This window comes from Salmo salar, chromosome 12 (assembly GCF_965601325.2).
Source record: "Salmo salar chromosome 12, fSalSal1, whole genome shotgun sequence".
NCBI lineage: Eukaryota > Metazoa > Chordata > Actinopteri > Salmoniformes > Salmonidae > Salmo > Salmo salar.
Window position 1 is genome coordinate 35,078,918 of NC_138302.1, and position 26,036 is coordinate 35,104,953.

Sequence of the window (26,036 nt, forward strand, 5' to 3'; positions counted from 1 at the left end):
GTGTGTGGACTCCAGTATGAGTATGTAGGTAGAGGTGTGTGGACTCCAGTATGAGTATGTAGATAGAGGTGTGTGTTGGTGTGTAGACTCCAGTATGAGTATGTTGGTAGAGGTGTGTGGACTCCAGTATGAGTATGTAGGTAGAGGTGTGTGTAGACTCCAGTATGAGTATGTTGGTAGAGGTGTGTGGACTCCAGTATGAGTATGTAGATAGAGGTGTGTGTTGGTGTGTGGACTCCAGTATGAGTATGTAGATAGAGGTGTGTGGACTCCAGTATGAGTATGTAGGTAGAGGTGTGTGGACTCCAGTATGAGTATGTAGGTAGAGGTGTGTGTTGGTGTGTGGACTCCAGTATGAGTATGTAGGTAGAGGTGTGTGTTGGTGTGTAGACTCCAGTATGAGTATGTAGGTAGAGGTGTGTGTTGGTGTGTAGACTCCACTATGATTATGTAGATAGAGGTGTGTGTTGGTGTGTGGACTCCAGTATGAGTATGTAGGGAGAGGTGTGTGGACTCCAGTATGAGTATGTAGGTAGAGGTGTGTGGACTCCAGTATGAGTATGTAGGTAGAGGTGTGTGTTGGTGTGTGGACTCCAGTATGAGTATGTAGGTAGAGGTGTGTAGACTCCAGTATGAGTATGTAGGTAGAGGTGTGTGTTGGTGTGTGGACTCCAGTATGAGTATGTAGGTAGAGGTGTGTGGACTCCAGTATGAGTATGTAGATAGAGGTGTGTGTTGGTGTGTGGACTCCAGTATGAGTATGTAGATAGAGGTGTGTGTTGGTGTGTGGACTCCAGTATGAGTATGTAGGTAGAGGTGTGTGGACTCCAGTATGAGTATGTAGGTAGAGGTGTGTGGACTCCAGTATGAGTATGTAGGTAGAGGTGTGTGTTGGTGTGTGGACTCCAGTATGAGTATGTAGGTAGAGGTGTGTGTTGGTGTGTAGACTCCAGTATGAGTATGTAGGTAGAGGTGTGTGGACTCCAGTATGAGTATGTAGGTAGAGGTGTGTGGACTCCAGTATGAGTATGTAGGTAGAGGTGTGTGGACTCCAGTATGAGTATGTAGGTAGAGGTGTGTGTTGATGTGTGGACTCCAGTATGAGTATGTAGGTAGAGGTGTGTGGACTCCAGTATGAGTATGTAGATAGAGGTGTGTGGACTCCAGTATGAGTATGTAGGTAGAGGTGTGTGGACTCCAGTATGAGTATGTAGGTAGAGGTGTGTAGACTCCAGTATGAGTATGTAGGTAGAGGTGTGTGTTGGTGTGTGGACTCCAGTATGAGTATGTAGGTAGAGGTGTGTGGACTCCAGTATGAGTATGTAGGTAGAGGTGTGTGGACTCCAGTATGAGTATGTAGGTAGAGGTGTATGGACTCCAGTATGAGTATGTAGGTAGAGGTGTGTGTTGATGTGTGGACTCCAGTATGAGTATGTAGGTAGAGGTGTGTGGACTCTAGTATGAGTATGTAGGTAGAGGTGTGTGGACTCCAGTATGAGTATGAAGGTAGAGGTGTGTGTTGGTGTGTGGACTCCAGTATGAGTAAGTAGGTAGAGGTGTGTGTTGGTGTGTGGACTCCAGTATGAGTATGTAGGTAGAGGTGTGTGTTGGTGTGTGGATTCCAGTATGAGTATGTAGGTAGAGGTGTGTGGACTCCAGTATGAGTATGTAGGTATAGGTGTGTGGACTCCAGTATGAGTATGTAGGTAGAGGTGTGTGGACTCCAGTATGAGTATGTAGGTAGAGGTGTGTAGACTCCAGTATGAGTATGTAGGTAGAGGTGTGTGTTGGTGTGTGGACTCCAGTATGAGTATGTAGGTAGAGGTGTGTGTTGGTGTGTGGACTCCAGTATGAGTATGTAGGTAGAGGTGTGTGGACTCCAGTATGAGTATGTAGGTAGAGGTGTGTGGACTCCAGTATGAGTATGTAGGTAGAGGTGTGTGTTGGTGTGTGGACTCCAGTATGAGTATGTAGGTAGAGGTGTGTGTTGGTGTGTGGACTCCAGTATGAGTATGTAGGTAGAGGTGTGTGGACTCCAGTATGAGTATGTTGGTAGAGGTGTGTGGACTCCAGTATGAGTATGTAGATAGAGGTGTGTGTTGGTGTGTGGACTCCAGTATGAGTATGTAGGTAGAGGTGTGTGTTGGTGTGTGGACTCCAGTATAAGTATGTAGGTAGAGGTGTGTGGACTCCAGTATGAGTATGTAGGTAGAGGTGTGTGTTGGTGTGTGGAATCCAGTATGAGTATGTAGGTAGAGGTGTGTGGACTCCAGTATGAGTATGTAGATAGAGGTGTGTGTTGGTGTGTAGACTCCAGTATGAGTATGTTGGTAGAGGTGTGTGGACTCCAGTATGAGTATGTAGGTAGAGGTGTGTGTAGACTCCAGTATGAGTATGTTGGTAGAGGTGTGTGGACTCCAGTATGAGTATGTAGATAGAGGTGTGTGTTGGTGTGTGGACTCCAGTATGAGTATGTAGATAGAGGTGTGTGGACTCCAGTATGAGTATGTAGGTAGAGGTGTGTGGACTCCAGTATGAGTATGTAGGTAGAGGTGTGTGTTGGTGTGTGGACTCCAGTATGAGTATGTAGGTAGAGGTGTGTGTTGGTGTGTAGACTCCAGTATGAGTATGTAGGTAGAGGTGTGTGTTGGTGTGTAGACTCCAGTATGATTATGTAGATAGAGGTGTGTGTTGGTGTGTGGACTCCAGTATGAGTATGTAGGTAGAGGTGTGTGGACTCCAGTATGAGTATGTAGGTAGAGGTGTGTGGACTCCAGTATGAGTATGTAGGTAGAGGTGTGTGTTGGTGTGTGGACTCCAGTATGAGTATGTAGGTAGAGGTGTGTAGACTCCAGTATGAGTATGTAGGTAGAGGTGTGTGTTGGTGTGTGGACTCCAGTATGAGTATGTAGGTAGAGGTGTGTGGACTCCAGTATGAGTATGTAGATAGAGGTGTGTGTTGGTGTGTGGACTCGAGTATGAGTATGTAGATAGAGGTGTGTGTTGGTGTGTGGACTCCAGTATGAGTATGTAGGTAGAGGTGTGTGGACTCCAGTATGAGTATGTAGGTAGAGGTGTGTGGACTCCAGTATGAGTATGTAGGTAGAGGTGTGTGTTGGTGTGTGGACTCCAGTATGAGTATGTAGGTAGAGGTGTGTGTTGGTGTGTGGACTCCAGTATGAGTATGTAGATAGAGGTGTGTGGACTCCAGTATGAGTATGTAGGTAGAGGTGTGTGGACTCCAGTATGAGTATGTAGGTAGAGGTGTGTAGACTCCAGTATGAGTATGTAGGTAGAGGTGTGTGTTGGTGTGTGGACTCCAGTATGAGTATGTAGGTAGAGGTGTGTGGACTCCAGTATGAGTATGTAGGTAGAGGTGTGTGGACTCCAGTATGAGTATGTAGGTAGAGGTGTGTGGACTCCAGTATGAGTATGTAGGTAGAGGTGTGTGTTGATGTGTGGACTCCAGTATGAGTATGTAGGTAGAGGTGTGTGGACTCTAGTATGAGTATGTAGGTAGAGGTGTGTGGACTCCAGTATGAGTATGTAGGTAGAGGTGTGTGGACTCCAGTATGAGTATGTAGGTAGAGGTGTGTGTTGATGTGTGGACTCCAGTATGAGTATGTAGGTAGAGGTGTGTGGACTCCAGTATGAGTATGTAGGTAGAGGTGTGTGGACTCCAGTATGAGTATGTAGGTAGAGGTGTGTGGACTCCAGTATGAGTATGTAGGTAGAGGTGTGTGTTGATGTGTGGACTCCAGTATGAGTATGTAGGTAGAGGTGTGTGGACTCTAGTATGAGTATGTAGGTAGAGGTGTGTGGACTCCAGTATGAGTATGAAGGTAGAGGTGTGTGTTGGTGTGTGGACTCCAGTATGAGTAAGTAGGTAGAGGTGTGTGTTGGTGTGTGGACTCCAGTATGAGTATGTAGGTAGAGGTGTGTGTTGGTGTGTGGATTCCAGTATGAGTATGTAGGTAGAGGTGTGTGGACTCCAGTATGAGTATGTAGGTATAGGTGTGTGGACTCCAGTATGAGTATGTAGGTAGAGGTGTGTGGACTCCAGTATGAGTATGTAGGTAGAGGTGTGTAGACTCCAGTATGAGTATGTAGGTAGAGGTGTGTGTTGGTGTGTGGACTCCAGTATGAGTATGTAGGTAGAGGTGTGTGTTGGTGTGTGGACTCCAGTATGAGTATGTAGGTAGAGGTGTGTGGACTCCAGTATGAGTATGTAGGTAGAGGTGTGTGGACTCCAGTATGAGTATGTAGGTAGAGGTGTGTGGACTCCAGTATGAGTATGTAGGTAGAGGTGTGTGTTGATGTGTGGACTCCAGTATGAGTATGTAGGTAGAGGTGTGTGGACTCCAGTATGAGTATGTAGGTAGAGGTGTGTGGACTCCAGTATGAGTATGTAGGTAGAGGTGTGTGGACTCCAGTATGAGTATGTAGGTAGAGGTGTGTGTTGATGTGTGGACTCCAGTATGAGTATGTAGGTAGAGGTGTGTGGACTCTAGTATGAGTATGTAGGTAGAGGTGTGTGGACTCCAGTATGAGTATGAAGGTAGAGGTGTGTGTTGGTGTGTGGACTCCAGTATGAGTAAGTAGGTAGAGGTGTGTGTTGGTGTGTGGACTCCAGTATGAGTATGTAGGTAGAGGTGTGTGTTGGTGTGTGGATTCCAGTATGAGTATGTAGGTAGAGGTGTGTGGACTCCAGTATGAGTATGTAGGTATAGGTGTGTGGACTCCAGTATGAGTATGTAGGTAGAGGTGTGTGGACTCCAGTATGAGTATGTAGGTAGAGGTGTGTAGACTCCAGTATGAGTATGTAGGTAGAGGTGTGTGTTGGTGTGTGGACTCCAGTATGAGTATGTAGGTAGAGGTGTGTGTTGGTGTGTGGACTCCAGTATGAGTATGTAGGTAGAGGTGTGTGGACTCCAGTATGAGTATGTAGGTAGAGGTGTGTGGACTCCAGTATGAGTATGTAGGTAGAGGTGTGTGTTGGTGTGTGGACTCCAGTATGAGTATGTAGGTAGAGGTGTGTGTTGGTGTGTGGACTCCAGTATGAGTATGTAGGTAGAGGTGTGTGGACTCCAGTATGAGTATGTTGGTAGAGGTGTGTGGACTCCAGTATGAGTATGTAGATAGAGGTGTGTGTTGGTGTGTGGACTCCAGTATGAGTATGTAGGTAGAGGTGTGTGTTGGTGTGTGGACTCCAGTATAAGTATGTAGGTAGAGGTGTGTGGACTCCAGTATGAGTATGTAGGTAGAGGTGTGTGTTGGTGTGTGGAATCCAGTATGAGTATGTAGGTAGAGGTGTGTGGACTCCAGTATGAGTATGTAGATAGAGGTGTGTGTTGGTGTGTAGACTCCAGTATGAGTATGTTGGTAGAGGTGTGTGGACTCCAGTATGAGTATGTAGGTAGAGGTGTGTGTAGACTCCAGTATGAGTATGTTGGTAGAGGTGTGTGGACTCCAGTATGAGTATGTAGATAGAGGTGTGTGTTGGTGTGTGGACTCCAGTATGAGTATGTAGATAGAGGTGTGTGGACTCCAGTATGAGTATGTAGGTAGAGGTGTGTGGACTCCAGTATGAGTATGTAGGTAGAGGTGTGTGTTGGTGTGTGGACTCCAGTATGAGTATGTAGGTAGAGGTGTGTGTTGGTATGTAGACTCCAGTATGAGTATGTAGGTAGAGGTGTGTGTTGGTGTGTAGACTCCAGTATGATTATGTAGATAGAGGTGTGTGTTGGTGTGTGGACTCCAGTATGAGTATGTAGGTAGAGGTGTGTGGACTCCAGTATGAGTATGTAGGTAGAGGTGTGTGGACTCCAGTATGAGTATGTAGGTAGAGGTGTGTGTTGGTGTGTGGACTCCAGTATGAGTATGTAGGTAGAGGTGTGTAGACTCCAGTATGAGTATGTAGATAGAGGTGTGTGTTGGTGTGTGGACTCCAGTATGAGTATGTAGATAGAGGTGTGTGTTGGTGTGTGGACTCCAGTATGAGTATGTAGGTAGAGGTGTGTGGACTCCAGTATGAGTATGTAGGTAGAGGTGTGTGGACTCCAGTATGAGTATGTAGGTAGAGGTGTGTGTTGGTGTGTGGACTCCAGTATGAGTATGTAGGTAGAGGTGTGTGTTGGTGTGTGGACTCCAGTATGAGTATGTAGATAGAGGTGTGTGGACTCCAGTATGAGTATGTAGGTAGAGGTGTGTGGACTCCAGTATGAGTATGTAGGTAGAGGTGTGTGGACTCCAGTATGAGTATGTAGGTAGAGGTGTGTAGACTCCAGTATGAGTATGTAGGTAGAGGTGTGTGTTGGTGTGTGGACTCCAGTATGAGTATGTAGGTAGAGGTGTGTGGACTCCAGTATGAGTATGTAGGTAGAGGTGTGTGGACTCCAGTATGAGTATGTAGGTAGAGGTGTGTGTTGATGTGTGGACTCCAGTATGAGTATGTAGGTAGAGGTGTGTGGACTCTAGTATGAGTATGTAGGTAGAGGTGTGTGGACTCCAGTATGAGTATGAAGGTAGAGGTGTGTGTTGGTGTGTGGACTCCAGTATGAGTAAGTAGGTAGAGGTGTGTGTTGGTGTGTGGACTCCAGTATGAGTATGTAGGTAGAGGTGTGTGTTGGTGTGTGGATTCCAGTATGAGTATGTAGGTAGAGGTGTGTGGACTCCAGTATGAGTATGTAGGTATAGGTGTGTGGACTCCAGTATGAGTATGTAGGTAGAGGTGTGTGGACTCCAGTATGAGTATGTAGGTAGAGGTGTGTAGACTCCAGTATGAGTATGTAGGTAGAGGTGTGTGTTGGTGTGTGGACTCCAGTATGAGTATGTAGGTAGAGGTGTGTGTTGGTGTGTGGACTCCAGTATGAGTATGTAGGTAGAGGTGTGTGGACTCCAGTATGAGTATGTAGGTAGAGGTGTGTGGACTCCAGTATGAGTATGTAGGTAGAGGTGTGTGGACTCCAGTATGAGTATGTAGGTAGAGGTGTGTGTTGGTGTGTGGACTCCAGTATGAGTATGTAGGTAGAGGTGTGTGGACTCCAGTATGAGTATGTTGGTAGAGGTGTGTGGACTCCAGTATGAGTATGTAGATAGAGGTGTGTGTTGGTGTGTGGACTCCAGTATGAGTATGTAGGTAGAGGTGTGTGTTGGTGTGTGGACTCCAGTATAAGTATGTAGGTAGAGGTGTGTGGACTCCAGTATGAGTATGTAGATAGAGGTGTGTGTTGGTGTGTAGACTCCAGTATGAGTATGTTGGTAGAGGTGTGTGGACTCCAGTATGAGTATGTAGGTAGAGGTGTGTGTAGACTCCAGTATGAGTATGTTGGTAGAGGTGTGTGGACTCCAGTATGAGTATGTAGATAGAGGTGTGTGTTGGTGTGTGGACTCCAGTATGAGTATGTAGATAGAGGTGTGTGGACTCCAGTATGAGTATGTAGGTAGAGGTGTGTGGACTCCAGTATGAGTATGTAGGTAGAGGTGTGTGTTGGTGTGTAGACTCCAGTATGAGTATGTAGGTAGAGGTGTGTGTTGGTGTGTAGACTCCAGTATGATTATGTAGATAGAGGTGTGTGTTGGTGTGTGGACTCCAGTATGAGTATGTAGGTAGAGGTGTGTGGACTCCAGTATGAGTATGTAGGTAGAGGTGTGTGGACTCCAGTATGAGTATGTAGGTAGAGGTGTGTGTTGGTGTGTGGACTCCAGTATGAGTATGTAGGTAGAGGTGTGTGGACTCCAGTATGAGTATGTAGATAGAGGTGTGTGTTGGTGTGTGGACTCCAGTATGAGTATGTAGATAGACGTGTGTGTTGGTGTGTGGACTCCAGTATGAGTATTTGGTTAGAGGTGTGTGGACTCCAGTATGAGTATGTAGGTAGAGGTGTGTGGACTCCAGTATAAGTATGTAGGTAGAGGTGTGTGTTGGTGTGTGGACTCCAGTATGAGTATGTAGGTAGAGGTCTGTGTTGGTGTGTAGACTCCAGTATGAGTATGTAGGTAGAGGTGTGTGGACTCCAGTATGAGTATGTAGGTAGAGGTGTGTGGACTCCAGTATGAGTATGTAGGTAGAGGTGTGTGGACTCCAGTATGAGTATGTAGGTAGAGGTGTGTGTTGATGTGTGGACTCCAGTATGAGTATGTAGGTAGAGGTGTGTGGACTCCAGTATGAGTATGTAGATAGAGGTGTGTGGACTCCAGTATGAGTATGTAGGTAGAGGTGTGTGGACTCCAGTATGAGTATGTAGGTAGAGGTGTGTAGACTCCAGTATGAGTATGTAGGTAGAGGTGTGTGTTGGTGTGTGGACTCCAGTATGAGTATGTAGGTAGAGGTGTGTGGACTCCAGTATGAGTATGTAGGTAGAGGTGTGTGGACTCCAGTATGAGTATGTAGGTAGAGGTGTGTGGACTCCAGTATGAGTATGTAGGTAGAGGTGTGTGGACTCCAGTATGAGTATGTAGGTAGAGGTGTGTGTTGATGTGTGGACTCCAGTATGAGTATGTAGGTAGAGGTGTGTGGACTCTAGTATGAGTATGTAGGTAGAGGTGTGTGGACTCCAGTATGAGTATGAAGGTAGAGGTGTGTGTTGGTGTGTGGACTCCAGTATGAGTATGTAGGTAGAGGTGTGTGTTGGTGTGTGGACTCCAGTATGAGTATGTAGGTAGAGGTGTGTGTTGGTGTGTGGATTCCAGTATGAGTATGTAGGTAGAGGTGTGTGGACTCCAGTATGAGTATGTAGGTATAGGTGTGTGGACTCCAGTATGAGTATGTAGGTAGAGGTGTGTGGACTCCAGTATGAGTATGTAGGTAGAGGTGTGTAGACTCCAGTATGAGTATGTAGGTAGAGGTGTGTGTTGGTGTGTGGACTCCAGTATGAGTATGTAGGTAGAGGTGTGTGTTGGTGTGTGGACTCCAGTATGACTATGTAGGTAGAGGTGTGTGGACTCCAGTATGAGTATGTAGGTAGAGGTGTGTGTTGATGTGTGGACTCCAGTATGAGTATGTAGGTAGAGGTGTGTGGACTCCAGTATGAGTATGTAGGTAGAGGTGTGTGGACTCCAGTATGAGTATGTAGGTAGAGGTGTGTGTTGGTGTGTGGACTCCAGTATGAGTATGTAGGTAGAGGTGTGTGGACTCCAGTATGAGTATGTAGGTAGAGGTGTGTGGACTCCAGTATGAGTATGTAGGTAGAGGTGTGTGTTGATGTGTGGACTCCAGTATGAGTATGTAGGTAGAGGTGTGTGGACTCCAGTATGAGTATGTAGGTAGAGGTGTGTGGACTCCAGTATGAGTATGTAGGTAGAGGTGTGTGGACTCCAGTATGAGTATGTAGGTAGAGGTGTGTAGACTCCAGTATGAGTATGTAGGTAGAGGTGTGTGTTGGTGTGTGGACTCCAGTATGAGTATGTAGGTAGAGGTGTGTGGACTCCAGTATGAGTATGTAGGTAGAGGTGTGTGGACTCCAGTATGACTATGTAGGTAGAGGTGTGTGGACTCCAGTATGAGTATGTAGGTAGAGGTGTGTGTTGATGTGTGGACTCCAGTATGAGTATGTAGGTAGAGGTGTGTGGACTCCAGTATGAGTATGTAGGTAGAGGTGTGTGGACTCCAGTATGAGTATGTAGGTAGAGGTGTGTGTTGGTGTGTGGACTCCAGTATGAGTATGTAGGTAGAGGTGTGTGGACTCCAGTATGAGTATGTAGGTAGAGGTGTGTGTTGGTGTGTGGACTCCAGTATGACTATGTTGGTAGAGGTGTGTGGACTCCAGTATGAGTATGTAGGTAGAGGTGTGTGTAGACTCCAGTATGAGTATGTTGGTAGAGGTGTGTGGACTCCAGTATGAGTATGTAGATAGAGGTGTGTGTTGGTGTGTGGACTCCAGTATGAGTATGTAGATAGAGGTGTGTGTAGACTCCAGAATGAGTATGTAGGTAGAGGTGTGTGGACTCCGGTATGAGTATGTTGGTAGAGGTGTGTGGACTCCAGTATGAGTATGTAGATAGAGGTGTATGTTGGTGTGTGGACTCCAGTATGAGTATGTAGGTAGAGGTGTGTGGACTCCAGTATGAGTATGGAGGTAGAGGTGTGTGGACTCCAGTATGAGTATGTAGGTAGAGGTGTGTAGACTCCAGTATGAGTATGTAGATAGAAGTGTGTAGACTCCAGTATGAGTATGTAGTAGAGGTGTGTGGACTCCAGTATGAGTATGTAGGTAGAGGTGTGTGTTGGTGTGTGGACTCCAGTATGAGTATGTAAGTAGAGGTGTGTGTTGGTGTGTAGACTCCAGTATGAGTATGTAGGTAGAGGTGTGTGGACTCCAGTATGAGTATGTTGGTAGAGGTGTGTGGACTCCAGTATGAGTATGTAGGTAGAGGTGTGTGTTGGTGTGTGGACTCCAGTATGAGTATGTAGGTAGAGGTGTGTGGACTCCAGTATGAGTATGTAGGTAGAGGTGTGTGTTGGTGTGTGGACTCCAGTATGAGTATGTAGGTAGAGGTGTGTGGACTCCAGTATGAGTATGTTGGTAGAGGTGTGTGGACTCCAGTATGAGTATGTAGGTAGAGGTGTGTGTTGGTGTGTGGACTCCAGTATGAGTATGTAGGTAGAGGTGTGTGGACTCCAGTATGAGTATGTAGATAGAGGTGTGTGTTGGTGTGTAGACTCCAGTATGAGTATGTTGGTAGAGGTGTGTGGACTCCAGTATGAGTATGTAGGTAGAGGTGTGTGTTGGTGTGTAGACTCCAGTATGAGTATGTTGGTAGAGGTGTGTGGACTCCAGTATGAGTATGTAGATAGAGGTGTGTGTAGACTCCAGTATGAGTATGTAGGTAGAGGTGTGTGGACTCCAGTATGAGTATGTTGGTAGAGGTGTGTGGACTCCAGTATGAGTATGTAGGTAGAGGTGTGTGTTGGTGTGTGGACTCCAGTATGAGTATGTAGGTAGAGGTGTGTGGACTCCAGTATGAGTATGTAGGTAGAGGTGTGTGGACTCCAGTATGAGTATGTAGGTAGAGGTGTGTAGACTCCAGTATGAGTATGTAGTTAGAGGTGTGTAGACTCCAGTATGAGTATGTAGTAGAGGTGTGTGGACTCCAGTATGAGTATGTAGGTAGAGGTGTGTGTTGGTGTGTGGACTCCAGTATGAGTATGTAGGTAGAGCAGTGTGTTTGAATGCAGGTGTGTGTGGAGGAAAGGCAAGTGACAAGATGAAAGGAGAATGATGGATGGAAAGTAAAAAGATATATGGAAAGACCAGGGTGTGTGTGTGTGTGTGTGTGTGCGTGTGTGCGTGCGTGCGTGCGTGCGTGCGTGCATGTGTGCGAATGCGCATGCATGCATGCATAATGTGCTTTAGCTATATTGGTCTGCATGTGCAATGTGCATGCTGGACACGTGTCATTCAGTGTGTGTGTGTGTGTGTGTGTGTGTGTGTGTGTGTGTTAGATAGAGAGAACTAAACCTCTTCCCCTGACCTATAATAACCATCATCCATTTCAATCCAACTCCACTGTAACACAGGCACCACCGGGAGTCTATTACAACCAATTGGCTGTCATTAGATTCATCTTCACACCGCCATCCATCCCTCCCTCCATCCCCCCCGACCTGACTCTGTCTCTCTAATCCTCTTCTCATCCCCCTCTCATCCTCTCCTCCTCTTCAGTCCTCTCCTCCTGAATCAATCGCACTTCATGCCTGTTCTGACAGCTGGGAGATTGCCATTTAATAGCCAGGTACAGCGAGACCCAGATTATGAACACTAGAGGGTTTATCCATCTAACCAGAGCCGGACAGATAGAACGCGGGAGAGAATAACAAGAACACCTGCTACAGTAGCTATTTATAGATATAGCTTATCTAGACTCATATTTAGAGAACAACTGGATATGTGGTTTACGTTTGTAGAGATGGAAGTGGGTCAAAGTGGAAGGATATGAGACTTGCTGATTAATGTTGATGGAATCACTGTGGTCAGGGAGCTTACCGTAAAACTTCAATTAATAGCCCGGGTGTTTATTTGCTTAAATCACTGAACACAACAGGTGCTTATTGGAGACAGGCTTCTATTTGAGCCAGGTGTCTATTTCCTTAATGAGCACAGCTTTTGCTCATTTTCATGTTTAATTCCAGCATTCACTTCCAACATTTTAATTAATTTCTTCATTTCCTGCACTAATGTGTTATCATTTACATGCTGTGTCATGTTTCTTTTGTCTTAGTATGCCTCTATTTAAAAAAAAAATTATAATAATAATTCCTTGCCAGAATTATTCTCCTGTTAACTGTGCATTTTTGGCAGTTCTTATTTGCCACTAGAGGGCGATAGGCCAATTTCTAGGGGTTTGTACTCCCTATGTTGTTGGCTGTTTTTCTGCTTGTCAGTTAGCTAGCAGTTCTAAACTGTAAGCAGTTAATGGTTAGCGGTTTCTTACTTGCTATAAAAAAGAGATTGCCTTCATTTTTTTGGGGTCATCGCTGAATTATTTAATGTAACAAATCAAACAATAAACCTCGTAAACAATTCATGGGGAGTTCTTCAGGATAAAAGAAATAGAATGGAGCTAAGCACAGGCAAAATCCTAGAGGAAAACCTGGTTGTCTGCTTTCCACCAGACACTGGGAGATGAATTCACCTTTCAGCAGGACAATAACCTGAAACACAAGGCCAAATCTACACTGAATTTGCTTGCCAAGAAGACAGTGAATGTTCAAGAGTGGCCAAGTTACAGTTTTGACTTAAATCAGCTTGAAAATGGTTGTCTAGCAATGATCAATAAACGATGTGAGAGCTTGAAGAATTTTGAAAAGAATAATGGGCAAATGTTGCACAATCCAGGTGTGGAAAGCTCTTAGAGATTTACCCAGAAAGACTCACAGCTGTATTCGCTGACAAAGTATTGACTCGGAGGTGTGAATACTTATGCAAATGAGATATTTCTGTATATAATTTTCTATAAATTTTCCAAAACGTCTATTGGGGTATTGTGTGACGATGGGTTAAAAAATACATATTTAATCAAATTTGAATTCAGGCTGTAACAACAAAATGTGGAATAAGTTGAGGGGTATGAATACTTTCTGAAGGCACTGTATACTAGTAAGAAGATCATCAAAACAACAGTGAGATGCTGAGGTCGTTCTGTAGTAGGATAGAGAGAGAGAGAATACTTCAGCAAGTATTTTAATAGAAACAGACAGCCATTTATCATACTAAATAGAATTCCTTTAATATGCTTGAGTGCGAGTGGTTTTTTTGTGTGTGTGACAGAGAAATACCCAAAGTGCGTCAAACAGCAGTTTACAAGCAATGTCATCTGTCATTAAGAGTAGCACAACGTAGCGTGTACAATGAGTGACATTGTAACAAACATTAAACACAACGAAACTAAGCTATACAGCAGGTTTGAGTCAATTTCATTGGGGTCAACATTTAGTCAATTCAGGAAGTAAGCTGGAATTGGAATTGCACTTGACTTCCTGAATTAATTGAATAGAAGGGTAATTGACTAGAGAGACATTTGCATACGGGGGGGTTAGGTCTCAGTGGCAAAAGGGGGAGGATGAAAAAGAGGAGAGGAGGTGATGAGAAAAGAAGTTGGACAGAAATGTATTGCCTTTAATGGAAAATTTGGGAAAACTTGTAGGAGATTGTTTGTCAAGATCAATATGAGATGTGTGACTCACTGGCCATTGTTCAAACAAGCCAAATAGACACTACAGTATTCGAGGAGACTGATGAAAGAGGGGGATGGAAGAAATTTCTGCAATACTCCTTTCATCCATCTCTTTTGTGGACACATTGAGAGCGAGGATGTGTGTGCGTGGGGTCGGTTTGACAGAGGCATGTGTTTGAGTGGGGTCGGTTTGACAGAGGTATGTGTTTGAGTGGGGTCGGTTTGACAGAGGTATGTGTTTGAGTGGGGTCGGTTTGACAGAGGCATGTGTGTGAGTGGGGTCGGTTTGACAGAGGCATGTGTGTGCGTGGGGTCGGTTTGACAGAGGTATGTGTTTGAGTGGGGTCGGTTTGACAGAGGCATGTGTTTGAGTGGGGTCGGTTTGACAGAGGCATGTGTGTGAGTGGGGTCGGTTTGACAGAGGCATGTGTGTGAGTGGGGTCGGTTTGACAGAGGTATGTGTTTGAGTGGGGTCGGTTTGACAGAGGTATGTGTTTGAGTGGGGTCGGTTTGACAGAGGCATGTGTGTGCGTGGGGTCGGTTTGACAGAGGTATGTGTTTGAGTGGGGTCGGTTTGACAGAGGCATGTGTTTGAGTGGGGTCGGTTTGACAGAGGCATGTGTGTGAGTGGGGTCGGTTTGACAGAGGCATGTGTGTGAGTGGGGTCGGTTTGACAGAGGTATGTGTTTGAATGGGGTCGGTTTGACAGAGGCATGTGAGTGAGTGGGGTCGGTTTGACAGAGGTATGTGTTTGAGTGGGGTCGGTTTGACAGAGGTATGTGTGTGCGTGGGGTCGGTTTGACAGAGGCATGTGTTTGAGTGCACGCATCTTTGTGTCTATAGAATGGAGTATGCTGTTGTTTCGGGCATCATTTGGTACAAAAAACCCATAAAAGTCATCGTAATCTGTCAGCGTGAATTCATTTGCGTCTTTTCTTCAACAATATTATTATTGTTATTATTATAAGGAGATCTGTGCTCTTTTGCGTCATGAAAATGGCGCCATGTCAGTATGTGCCTTCTCTCTTCTATGTTGATATGTGTTGTTGCTGTTTTCCTCTTCTCCGTTCTACTGCATCTTGACACAGAGTGACAGTGGGTGGCTGGGAGCCAGTGTCACCTGTCTGTCAGTGTAGGAGTCAAGGAGGACACAGAGTCCCCAGGCTCACTGAACACACACACACATACACCACACAACTCTGAATATAGGACAACAGGACTTTTCTACTTTGAATAGACACATACCACCACCAACGTGCCGTGTAGACTACCACACCAACCCAATCAATGGAGGTTTTCCAACCACAGTGGAACACACACAGCTGTACAACAATGTAGACCTCCATAGGGAATGTATAGTGAATTCCACTCTGGAGAAAGAGCTTCCACATCCAGACCCAGGCTTTCCATGTTAAAAAAAAAAGAAGAAAAAATACCACTTTCACATTATCATGCCAACCCAAACATTACCGTGCTGGCTCGGATTTTTACCTTTCACATTGTCCTTTCTGGCATGGTTCCAGCAACTACGTTGGGTGTATTTCTGAGGTGTCCTAATCGGTGATTGATGTAGATTTAGTCAATATATCACCAATCTTCCCCTATCTGCAAGTGTGGCCAATGGCATTACACCTTATTGAAAGGTAAATTCAACTAACCAATCTGAAGAAATAAACATCCAAATAAATATTTCTGCAGTAGCAAGAGGAAGCATAACCAACCCTGTTACGGGTGCGTAACGAGGCAAGCACAGTACAGCTGGCATCTGCTTGTCTCTGCTAAGTCATGTAAATCAACCCATATCCTTTTCCCATGTGGGCTTACAGTACAGAGAGAGACATAGAGAAGGAGGGATATTCCCTGCCAGATTCCTGGGGAGGTTTAAAGCCCATTAAGTAGGACAAACACACACACAGTGTAGGTGGAATAACTGATGAGGACAGAGCGAGAAGAAGAGGTGGTGCAGCAGGATTTCTGGTGTAAACACAGAACCACACTGTGAAGTTAGAGAATAAGTCTTTAATTCCCCATTCCCCACTGCCTGTGCTTTCTGTAATGCCCCTATATGAACTTTGGTGTGTTATTATAGATTTACCATTGTCGTTTTATGTGTTGACTGCATCCTTAGTAATGTAATGGTCCTAAAGCGTTTTGAGTTATCTATTTGAATTTACCCAATTACCCAAGGTACTGGCGACAATCCTTAGACTCTTAAGACCCAACCCAAGAGGGAATCACTGCAACCTACTAGTAGCCTCCAAAATAAACCACAATTTTGGGAAAGATTGCCTTTGATAAGAAATGTTCCACCAAACTCTACAGGCCTTCACGTATCAATTGTTAGAAGGTACACTGTATGATGAAGTCGAATTGAGGCCTTCACAAGTTCAAGCCACAGTGCCAGGCGCTTTAAAGGGTGTCAGAAGTGTGAAGCGACTGACAGCAGTATTTTTGGTGTTGGCGGCCATTTTGTGGCATTTGCGTCAGTAATGCCGTAGGGCTAGAGCAGCTGCTCTTATTCAGATGTATTGACTGTCATGTAACAATCATTCAAGATGGATGCAAAATACTTAAGCAGACGTATTCTACGGTCACTCTGGATAAGGGCATCTGCTAAATGACTCAAATGTAAAGTGTAAATCAATTTCTCTGCCCATTTTTGCATTCAAGTTTAAAAAACATATACAATTTAAATAAGACAACTGAATGCTGGCTTGACTCCATTGAGAACTATGTCATACTGTACATACATACAAATCAATCACATAATGTATGTTTTCTTGGACTATCATCTTGTAGATGACAGAAATGGGATGTACACCCACCCATGCTCCCAGAGCGTTCACAGAGTTGACCTTGGCTTGTTAGTTGTGGAATGCTAATCCAACCACCCTCGCCTGATACGTCTCCATGCTATTGATAGGTTTGGATAACCCTGTCTTTACAGTCAGGATGAAAACGGCTCCACTTTTCTCACATTCAATAGCAGAGGTTTGCTCTGCTCTTGTCAACACGCCAATTAACCCTTTGACAACCCTGCTGTACGTCGATTGGCGATGTTGCTATTTTGATTCAAGTGAACTTCTCATTTGTCGCAACGCAATCAGCTTTGACAGTGAAGGTCAGATGTTACATAAAACCTCTACATACAGTGGGGGTCAGATGTTACATAAAACCTCTACATAGAGTGGGGGTCAGATGTTACATAAAACCTCTACATACAGTGGGGGTCAGATGTTACGTAAAACCTTTACATACAGTGGGGGTCAGATGTTACATAAAACCTCTACATACAGTGGGGGTCAGATGTTACATAAAACCTCTACATACAATGGGGTCCGAAATTATTGGCACCCTTGATAAAGATGAGCAATAAGGACTGCATAAAATAAATAATTCAGCTATTGTTTGCTCCAAAAAAAATGGGATATGTATATTATTTTATACTAAACAAATTATTTAGTTTCAAAAGTAATATTTATTTTTCAAAACGGTAGGGGTCAAAATTATTGACACCCCTAAAGATTCTTAGAACAAAATAAATTGTTTAGTGTTTGGTCCATAGCATGCAATGATTACATCAAGCTTGTGACTCTGCAAACTTGTTGGATGCATTTGCAGTTCGTTTTGTTTGTGTTTCCGATAATTTTGTGCCCAATAGAAATGAATGGTAAAAAATGTATTGTCATTTTGGAGTCAATTTTATTATGAATAAGAATAGAATCTGTTTCTAAACACTTCTACATGAATGTGGTTGTTACAATGAATATGGATAATCCTGAATGAATAGTGAATAACGATGCGTGAGAAAGTTAGATTGTCAACGATCATACCCTCAAGACATGCTAACCTCTCACCATTACAATAACAGGGGAGTTTACCATGTCTTGGGGGTATGATCTTTGACCATTTGTACTTGTTAAACAAAACATTTTTTTTTATGAGCAATTTTCTTAGTATAAAATAATATAATTTCCAAATTTTTGTGAGCACACAATATAGCTCAGTATTTGAATTATTTATTTTATACAGTCGTTATTGCTCATCTTTCTTGTACATTTACATTTTAGTAATCTAGCAGACTCTTACCCTGAACCACTAACAGTAAGGAGTGCATACATTTTCATACTGGTCCCCTTTGGGAATCGAACCCTACCAACTGAGCCACACTTTAGTGTGTCAATAATTACGGACCCCACTGTACATCCAAACAACATGAGGAGCTCGATCAAAACAGGTTACCGGGTCAGAAGCGACTAAGACGTGTTTGACTGTAGAGATCCTGACATCATCTCCCTCAATTCCCTCTGCGACTCTTTCCAAAGTCTTGTTTGTACAGTACAGATTGCTGTTTCACAGCTGCACGCCAGTGTTACTTTTTAAAACCAATGGATTCAATTGCATTAAAAACATTATAATCCAGGTGACTGGGGTTTTGTCCCAAATGGCATCCTATTCCCTCTACAGTGCACTACTTTAGGGCCCATAGGGCTCTGGTCAAAAGTAGTGCACTATAAAGGGAATTGGATGTCATTTGGGACTCATGCTGGGATGTAGAGCATGTCATGTGATGTTAGCGTGGGAACAAGAGGGGGAGAATAGGAATAGATAGAGCGGTATCAGGTGCGAAATGTTCTCTCTTTCCTTCCGTTCTCTCTTTTAGCAGAACAGGCGATGGAGGTGGAGGGATATCTAATCAAGCCCAGTTTCTATTTGCGCATGTATTTCTTCTTACCTTTGTGTGTTCCGTATGTTACAGTTGCAGCCACCTACGCCTCCCATTTTAAAACCTCTGTCTCTCTCTCTCTCTTTCTATCCCTCTCTTGCAGTGCGGCAAAGGGGCGGAGAACTTCGACAAGTTCTTCACGCGCACCCAGCCCCAGCTCACGCCGCCCGACCAGCTGGTCATCGCCAACATCGACCAAGCTGACTTCTCAGGCTTCTCATTCATCAACCCCCAGTTCATACACCCCTCCCTGGTCTCCCTGCACACCGTATGAGGAGGAGGAGGAGGGGGGGGGGGACCATGGACCCCCCTTCCTACCTCCGCTACCTACCTAGCACTAACCCTCCACCAACTGCAGCTTCTTCAAGCCAAACTCCCAACCACCAAACTGGTCCAACTTAACAACAACAACGTGGACACTGATATCGACCGCCATTTTGAGTTCCTCTATCAATGTATTAATGATGTGTCCTCTAGGAATTGGACTTGGGGCTCTGAGTGAGAGGAGTTGGTGAGTGGAAATGCTGTGTGTTAATGGTGAGGATGAAGGTTTGAGGAAGGAGGTGTATGTAGGGTTGATATACTTTCCCACCCACCCGTTGTGTTTGTATTCGAATGGGCAATTATTTGAAATCAACTCCTATTGAAATGAATCATGATAGATATTGAGATGACTGACCTGTTGTTTTGAATGTGTGGGGACAAAACCCATGAAACAATGCCAGTTTTTTTAACTGATTCTAGAGCGAAGGGTTAACTTCTTGTTAAACCCTGTACTGGCTATACTGGTCTCCATTGAAACCCAAGGAAACTACAAACGTAATCTCTTGTTTTGAGCTATTGGGTCAGAGTTTGAGCCAAATATGAGGTCAGTACAGGGAGACTATGTTTACAGTCTTACCTTGTGTTGGTGAGATTTTATTTCAATATGTGTCATAACAGGTGCCCCTATGTTTCAATATGCATCAAATAATACACACCCAGTACGAATATCGTGACACACTAACAATAACACGCACATACAGATGTAGGATCTTCATTTGATCCCCCTATTGCAGGAAAACTTTCCTGCATTGCAAACTAAAATGTGTAATGTATTTGAGGTTTAAAAAGGCTTTTGAAGTTTGTAATTTCCACTTAGAAATGTCAGACTTGATTTTCCCTTAAGAAAAATGTATCAACCCTTTAAAAAAAGGCTATTAATTATGATCCACCTAATAATTCACATTTCCTGTAGCCGCAGGATACATTTTTCTGCTGTAGCAAACTGGCTCAAATTAAGATCATACATCTGTACACACAAATTGCAGTTACACAGGGATATATTGAACCTTGAACTACAGGTTGTATGGTTATCTTGTCATTAGGTTTACAACCGTGAGTGGACATTCAGACCGAACACAGTAGAAGTTGTGGTTAGATGAAGTAGGCAGTGTGACAGTCACATCTTCTTTAAACACCTACACAAGAATCACAGGTTAACAGAAGTATAAAGGTGGTCTATCCAAAACCAAATCGAGATCAATTAAACACTACTTTGTGACAACCTTTTTACTATCCTCCTGTCCCAACTTTGTCACTGTTTGCCCACTTATCAAAAAATGTCTCTCAATGGCCATGATTCACTTTGACGTGAAGAAGTCCTTCAAAGTTAAGTTCCTGAAGGAAATTTCTTGAGGGTTTAGGAAGGAAGTGACCTAAAACTCTTGTTTTTTGTTTGTTTGAGAGGTAGCAACTAAATTAAATTGATGTTGAGTTATTGTTTGCTTACTCTATGAACCGTGCAATATTATATTGCATGCTTATACCCTTATACATGGATATAACACCATTCTAACAATGTTGACTAGAGTATCACGTTATTAAAACGTTTAGTTCCCTTTTCTGCTTTAATGTGATGTCATGCATTTCCCCCCAATTAGTTCTAATTCATATTTTAATGTACACATACCAGTGTATTAACTCTTTTGTAAATATTCATGAGTGATTTATAAAAGTATAGTATCTCGCAGTTTTTATACCAACAACTGAATGTGATTTTATTACGTTAGATAGGTTAACATATTTCTATGTAAAAAAAAAGTACCCCAAAATATCAACTTTGTAACAATTAGGTAATAAAGTCGGTCGGGATTAGCAAACCGAGAGAAACATCTGGAAGACTTTTGCAGATATTATCAAGCGTTTTCCGTTTGCTCTCGTCTCCATCGCACATATCCCATGTTCTTGAATGCGATCGCTGAGTGAGTTGCCTGAATGTGTGCCTGGCTCTTGTATCTGCATGTTGTTGGTAAAGATGAAGAAAAAAAACGTGATCATGATATAAATGCTGCATGATACTCAGTACCAGTAACCAGGCCCCTGGTCGGACAGCAAGGAGTCTCCGCCCAAACACAGATCCAGGATCAGGTGAACCTAAGCCATTCACAATTAGGAGACTATGGGCAAATCTGACTCCAGATATGCGGTTAGGGGAACTCTTAAACACATCTCTGTACTAGACCAGCGGGACAACTTGCTTTCTAGTGTCTCAATGAAGGGGTTTTGTTTCTTCTTATCGTTAGTGTTGTTTGTTTGTATAAAAAAATTACAATTTACATAATTTTTGGGGGCGTTGTTTTTTAGGGGGTTATAGATTCTGCTCAAGTAATTCAGGAATGTTTCTCGGAATTATCACCATAGCAATTCATTTCTTCACATCTAACTGTTGATAGATTTATACAATTCCCTCGACTTTTGCTCCTCTAAACCTTTTCCTAACCTTGTAACTGTGCCAATCCTGAAATAGCCAGAACCCGACAATAGCAGCGTTGCACTAGCTGTAGTCATACCAATGACGCGTCATTACCGAAGTCTTGTCAGTACCAAAATCTTGTCAATACCGATGTGTTGTCAATACACATGTTTTTTCAATACCGATGACTCGTCAGTACAGATGTCTCTCCATGGTAGACTCTTAGTGGTTAGTCCAAGAGAGTGTGCCAACGCCACATATCACAATGTCTGTCCGACCCATGTGCTTCTCGCAAAAAATATGTAGCTAAGGGAATGCTAATTCAAATAATGTCGACATGGTTCTGATGCCAGTCAATCCGGCAGTCGTTTCTTGTAGGTTTTTTAATGTCACGTTAGTAGCCTACACCTCTGTGTGAGTTTACCTTTGTGCTTTATAGCCGGATAGCAGTATGATGCTTCTGCTATACCATGCCTGCTTACCCCTTACCTCTCTGTGCCTATCAGTCAGAGTGTATGTGTTTACATGTGCGTGTGAGAGAGAAGGAAGGAAAGCATAAATGGGTGGTTGATGAGTGATTGGGTGAATAAATGAGTGTGTGTGGTTGAGTGAGTAATTGATAGTGAACAACCCCGTTCCTCATCCTATTGGCCTGTTAAACCCCCTGTCTGGGTAGCTCATCTCCTCTGTTCATCCTTCCATTCCTCCCCCCTTTCTCAGTGCCTGGGCAATCAATCCATTCTCTTATTGACAAAGCCCTCATCCCTTCTCCAATCAGTTCTTGAAAGCAGTTTTGTGTGAGAAACTCACCTTTACAGGCTGACGCCAACCTGCCCTTCTTGCCCCTTCCCATCCTCCCAAAACACACTGGGGAAAGAATTGGCCAAATGTGTTCTTTTTCACCTTTGTTTACATCCTGTGTAATATTTTCTTTTGCCTTAGCTCCTACGGGTGCGTCCCAAATGGCACCCTATTCCCAATATATTGCACTACTTTTGTCCATAGGCCTTGGTCAAAAGTAGCGCACTATATAGGGAATAGGATGCCATTTGAGAAACAGTCACAGTCTCTAACCTCCCCCCCCCCCCCCCCCCCCATTCTCTGTTGATTCATGTCCAAACCAAGCGCTTCTTCTGTCCCCGTACATAATGATTTAGATATCTACATAGACTTGTAAAATAAAGAATATATTGTATTTTGCAAATGGTGTATGTTCGTTCTCCCCAAAACCCTTTGAAAGCGAGTCTGGGCTACTTACCTTGTAATCAATAGTGTAATTTGTACCTACTGTATGATAATGCAAATAAAAAATAAAAATAATGGCTATTCGGAAGCTGTTGTCTTTTTTACTCAACTCATCAAAATCCACCATTATAAAAGGTTCATTCCTGGGAATGACATTACTCTATTTAAATATACTGGGTAACACTTTACGGTCCGTAATAAACCATTTTTAAGGCATTTACAAAAAGTTTGCTCGCCATTTATTAATCACTACTACCACATTTGTAAATGTTAGTAAGTTTTGAAATTACACTGGTTACTCCAAACATTTTGAAAGTATTTGTAAAGTACAAATAGTACTCACTTTAAATTGCAAAAATACTACTAATGATTCATAAATGGTGAACACACAATGCCTTATACATTGTTTATTACAGACTCTTAAAATAATCTGACATTTCTGTCAACTCACATTCATCAAGTGTTCTGATTGCACTCAAAATGGGATTGGTTTTTCTAGTCTTATTTTGAGAGATGCATCTCCTGCAGAACCCCAATATCGCTGTCATCGTTTCCTCTCCTTTACTGCTGACATGGACAGGAAGTTTGCAATTGATGAAACCATTGGCAAATTTAATTTGAGCAAATAAAGTATGAAAAGGCACAGAAATTGGGTTTTAGTTGTGAGGAAGAGAAGATGGCTTGCTGGGGAAAAGTCAGATGACCTTACCTGATTCTTTGACTGTCAACCCATCTACACTAACAGCCAGAGCACAGAATACAACAAGGAAACGGCTTTCACTGACAGTTGGTCCAGTTGTAAATTGTTATATGGACACAGTCACGATAACATTTATCCTAAATGTCTGGTAAAAATGAAGCTTCCTGATTTATGATCCCTTACGGGAATCAACACATGCAACCAAGATGTATGGCAGATGTATGATATTATGTCCACAATCTCAGTCATCTTCAGTAACAGAAGTTCAAGTGTCTCTTGCCATTTGAAAAAGCGTGATGAACCTTAACCAAGGTTCAGTAAGCCTGACTTACCATCATATGTGAGGACCAGGGGTGAGTGCATATGGACATTAAAGTTTAACAAGTGAAGCTCTCGGAAGAAGCGTGAAAATGAGGTGCTGAATTTTTCATTGTGGACGCTGTAGCACAATCAAAGTCTTTGTCAGCTGCTGGCTTTCTCATTTACAAGCTGGTTGGCACAGGAAGGCCCCTGCAGATGTTCCAGTTACTGAGTTCAACCTGTACTTAATGTCTATGTGGCCCAGGCCCGGGCTCTGTCCCAAATGGCACCCTACTCCATATACAGTGACCTACTTTCGACTAAAGCCCACTGAGCGTACAAAACATTAGGAACACCTGCTCTTTCCATGACATAGACTGACCAGGTGAATCCAGGTGAAAGCTTTAAACGTCACCTGTTAAATCCACTTCAATCAGTGTAGATGAAAGGGAGGAGACAGGTTTAAAGAAGGATCTTTAAGCATTGAGACAATTGAGACATGGATTGTGTATGTGCGCCATTCAGAGGGTGAAACATTTAAGTACCTTTGAACGTAATATGGTAGTAGTTGCCAGGTGCACCGGTTTGAGTGTGTCAAGAACTGCAACTCTGCTGGTTTATTCACCCTCAACAGTTTTCCGTGTGTATGAAGACCACCCAATGGACATGGAGTGAACATGGGCCAGCATCCCTGTGGAACGCTTTCGACACCTTGTGCGTGTGAGAGTCCATGCCCCGACGCATCGAGGCTGTTCTGAGAGCAAAAGGGGTTGCAACTCAATATTAGGAAGGTGTTCCTAATGTTTTGTACACTCAGTGTATATAGGGAATAGGGTTCCATCTAGGACAGGGTTCCATCTCCTCTCCCATGTGGACTCATGAGGTCGTTACTAGGTCAGACAAACAGAATACAGGAACTATAAAAGCTGTGATAGGTAGGTAATGAAATTGCTCACTGTAATGTTTGTGTACTTAATACTTATAATTTCATATCTGTGTTTGTGCATGCATTTGTGAAAGCTTGCGATAAGCATATTCTTGTACTGTGTACGCTACACTATATCCTGTGCATAAGGACAAATCAACTTTGATATGGCATGGACATGTGAGTACTATACACCCACCTTATGCAGATGTGTGAGTAGGTTGATCATCAGCTCCATTGCTGGGTAGACTGAAGGACAGGCTGGTGTTGATGGAGGACTATGGTGTAATGGTCAGATCTGTTAGAACTTTTGGCGGATCTACAGAGCGGATATCTACGGAACGTCTTACCAACCAACCAGGCTCTACGGTGCCTGAGGGGCCAATCAATGAGGTGGCAGGAGCTACATGCATTTCATGTCATTTCAATTCGGTCAATTCAAGGGATGAAATTCAAATATTGTGAACAAGCAGATATACAGTGCATTCGAAAAGTATTCAGACCCCTTGACTTTCGAAATGTTGTTACATTACAGCCTTATTCTAAAAGTGATTCCTCATCAATCTACACACAATACCCCATAATAAAAAAGCAAAAACTGATTTCTAGAAATGTTTGCAAATTTATAAACAAAGAATTCTGGAAATATCACATTTACAAAAGTATTCAGACCCTTTACTAAGTACTTTGTTGACGCATCTTTGGCAGCGATTACAGCCTTGATTTATGACACTACAAGCTTAGCACACCTGTACTTGGGGAGATTTTCCCATTCTTCTCCTCAGATCCTCTCAAGCTCTGTCAGGTTGGATGGGAAGTGTTGCTGCAAAGCTATTTTCAGGTCTCTTCAGAGATGTTTGATCGGGTTCAAGTCCGGGCTCTGGCTGGGCCACTCAAGGACATTCAGAGACTTGTCCTGACGCCACTCCTGCATTGTCTTGGCTGTGTGCTTAGGGTCATTGTCCTGTTGGAAGGTGAACCTTTGCCCCACTCTGAGGTCCGGAGCGCTCTGGAGCAGGTTTTCATCAAGGATCTCTCTGTACTTTGCTCCGTTCATCTTTCACTCAATCCTGACTAGTCTCCCAGTCGCTGCCGCTGAAAAACATCCCCACACCATGATGCTGCCCTCACCATGCTTCACCGTAGGGATGGTGCCAGGTTTCCCCCAGACGTGACGCTGGTATTCAGTCCAAATAGTTCAATCTTGGTTTCATCAGACCAGATAATCTTATTTCTCATGATTTTAGAGTCCTTTAGGTACCTTTTGGCAAACTCCAAGTGGGCTATCGTGCCTTTTACTGAGGAATGGTTTCTGTCTGGCCACTTTGCCATAAAGGTCTGGTTGATGGTCCCTCTGACAGAGATAGTTGTCATTTTGGATGGTTCTCCCATCTCCACAGTGGAACTCTGGAGCTCTGTCAGAGAAACCATCGGGTTCTTGGTCACGTCCCTGACCAAGGCGCTTCTCCCCCGATTGCTCAGTTTGACCGGCGGCCAGCTCTAGGAAGAGTCTTGGTGGTTCCAAGCGTCTTCCATTTAAGAATGATGGAGGCCACTGTGTTCTTGGGGACCTTCAATTCTGCAGAAATGTTTTGGTACCCTTCCCCAGATCTGTGCCTCCACACAATCCTGTCTCGGAGCTCTATGGACAATTCCTTCAACCTCATGGCTTGATTTTTGCTCTGACATGCACTGTCAACTGTGGGACCTTATATAGACATGTGTGTGCCTT

General features: G+C 43.7%; 1 protein-coding gene across 2 annotated transcripts in view; it reads left to right on the forward strand.

Annotated features, from left to right (window-relative positions):
• Positions 1 to 22,467, forward strand: part of LOC106564882 (protein kinase C alpha type) — a 322,652-nt gene extending 300,185 nt beyond the window's left edge. For both annotated transcript variants that reach the window (XM_014131369.3, XM_014131371.3), the window contains one exon: positions 18,504 to 22,467. In XM_014131369.3, the coding sequence (XP_013986844.1) occupies positions 18,504 to 18,674 (171 nt within the window). In that variant the 3' untranslated portion in view covers positions 18,675 to 22,467. The remainder of the gene's footprint in view (positions 1 to 18,503) is intronic.
• Positions 22,468 to 26,036: the final 3,569 nt, after the last annotated feature.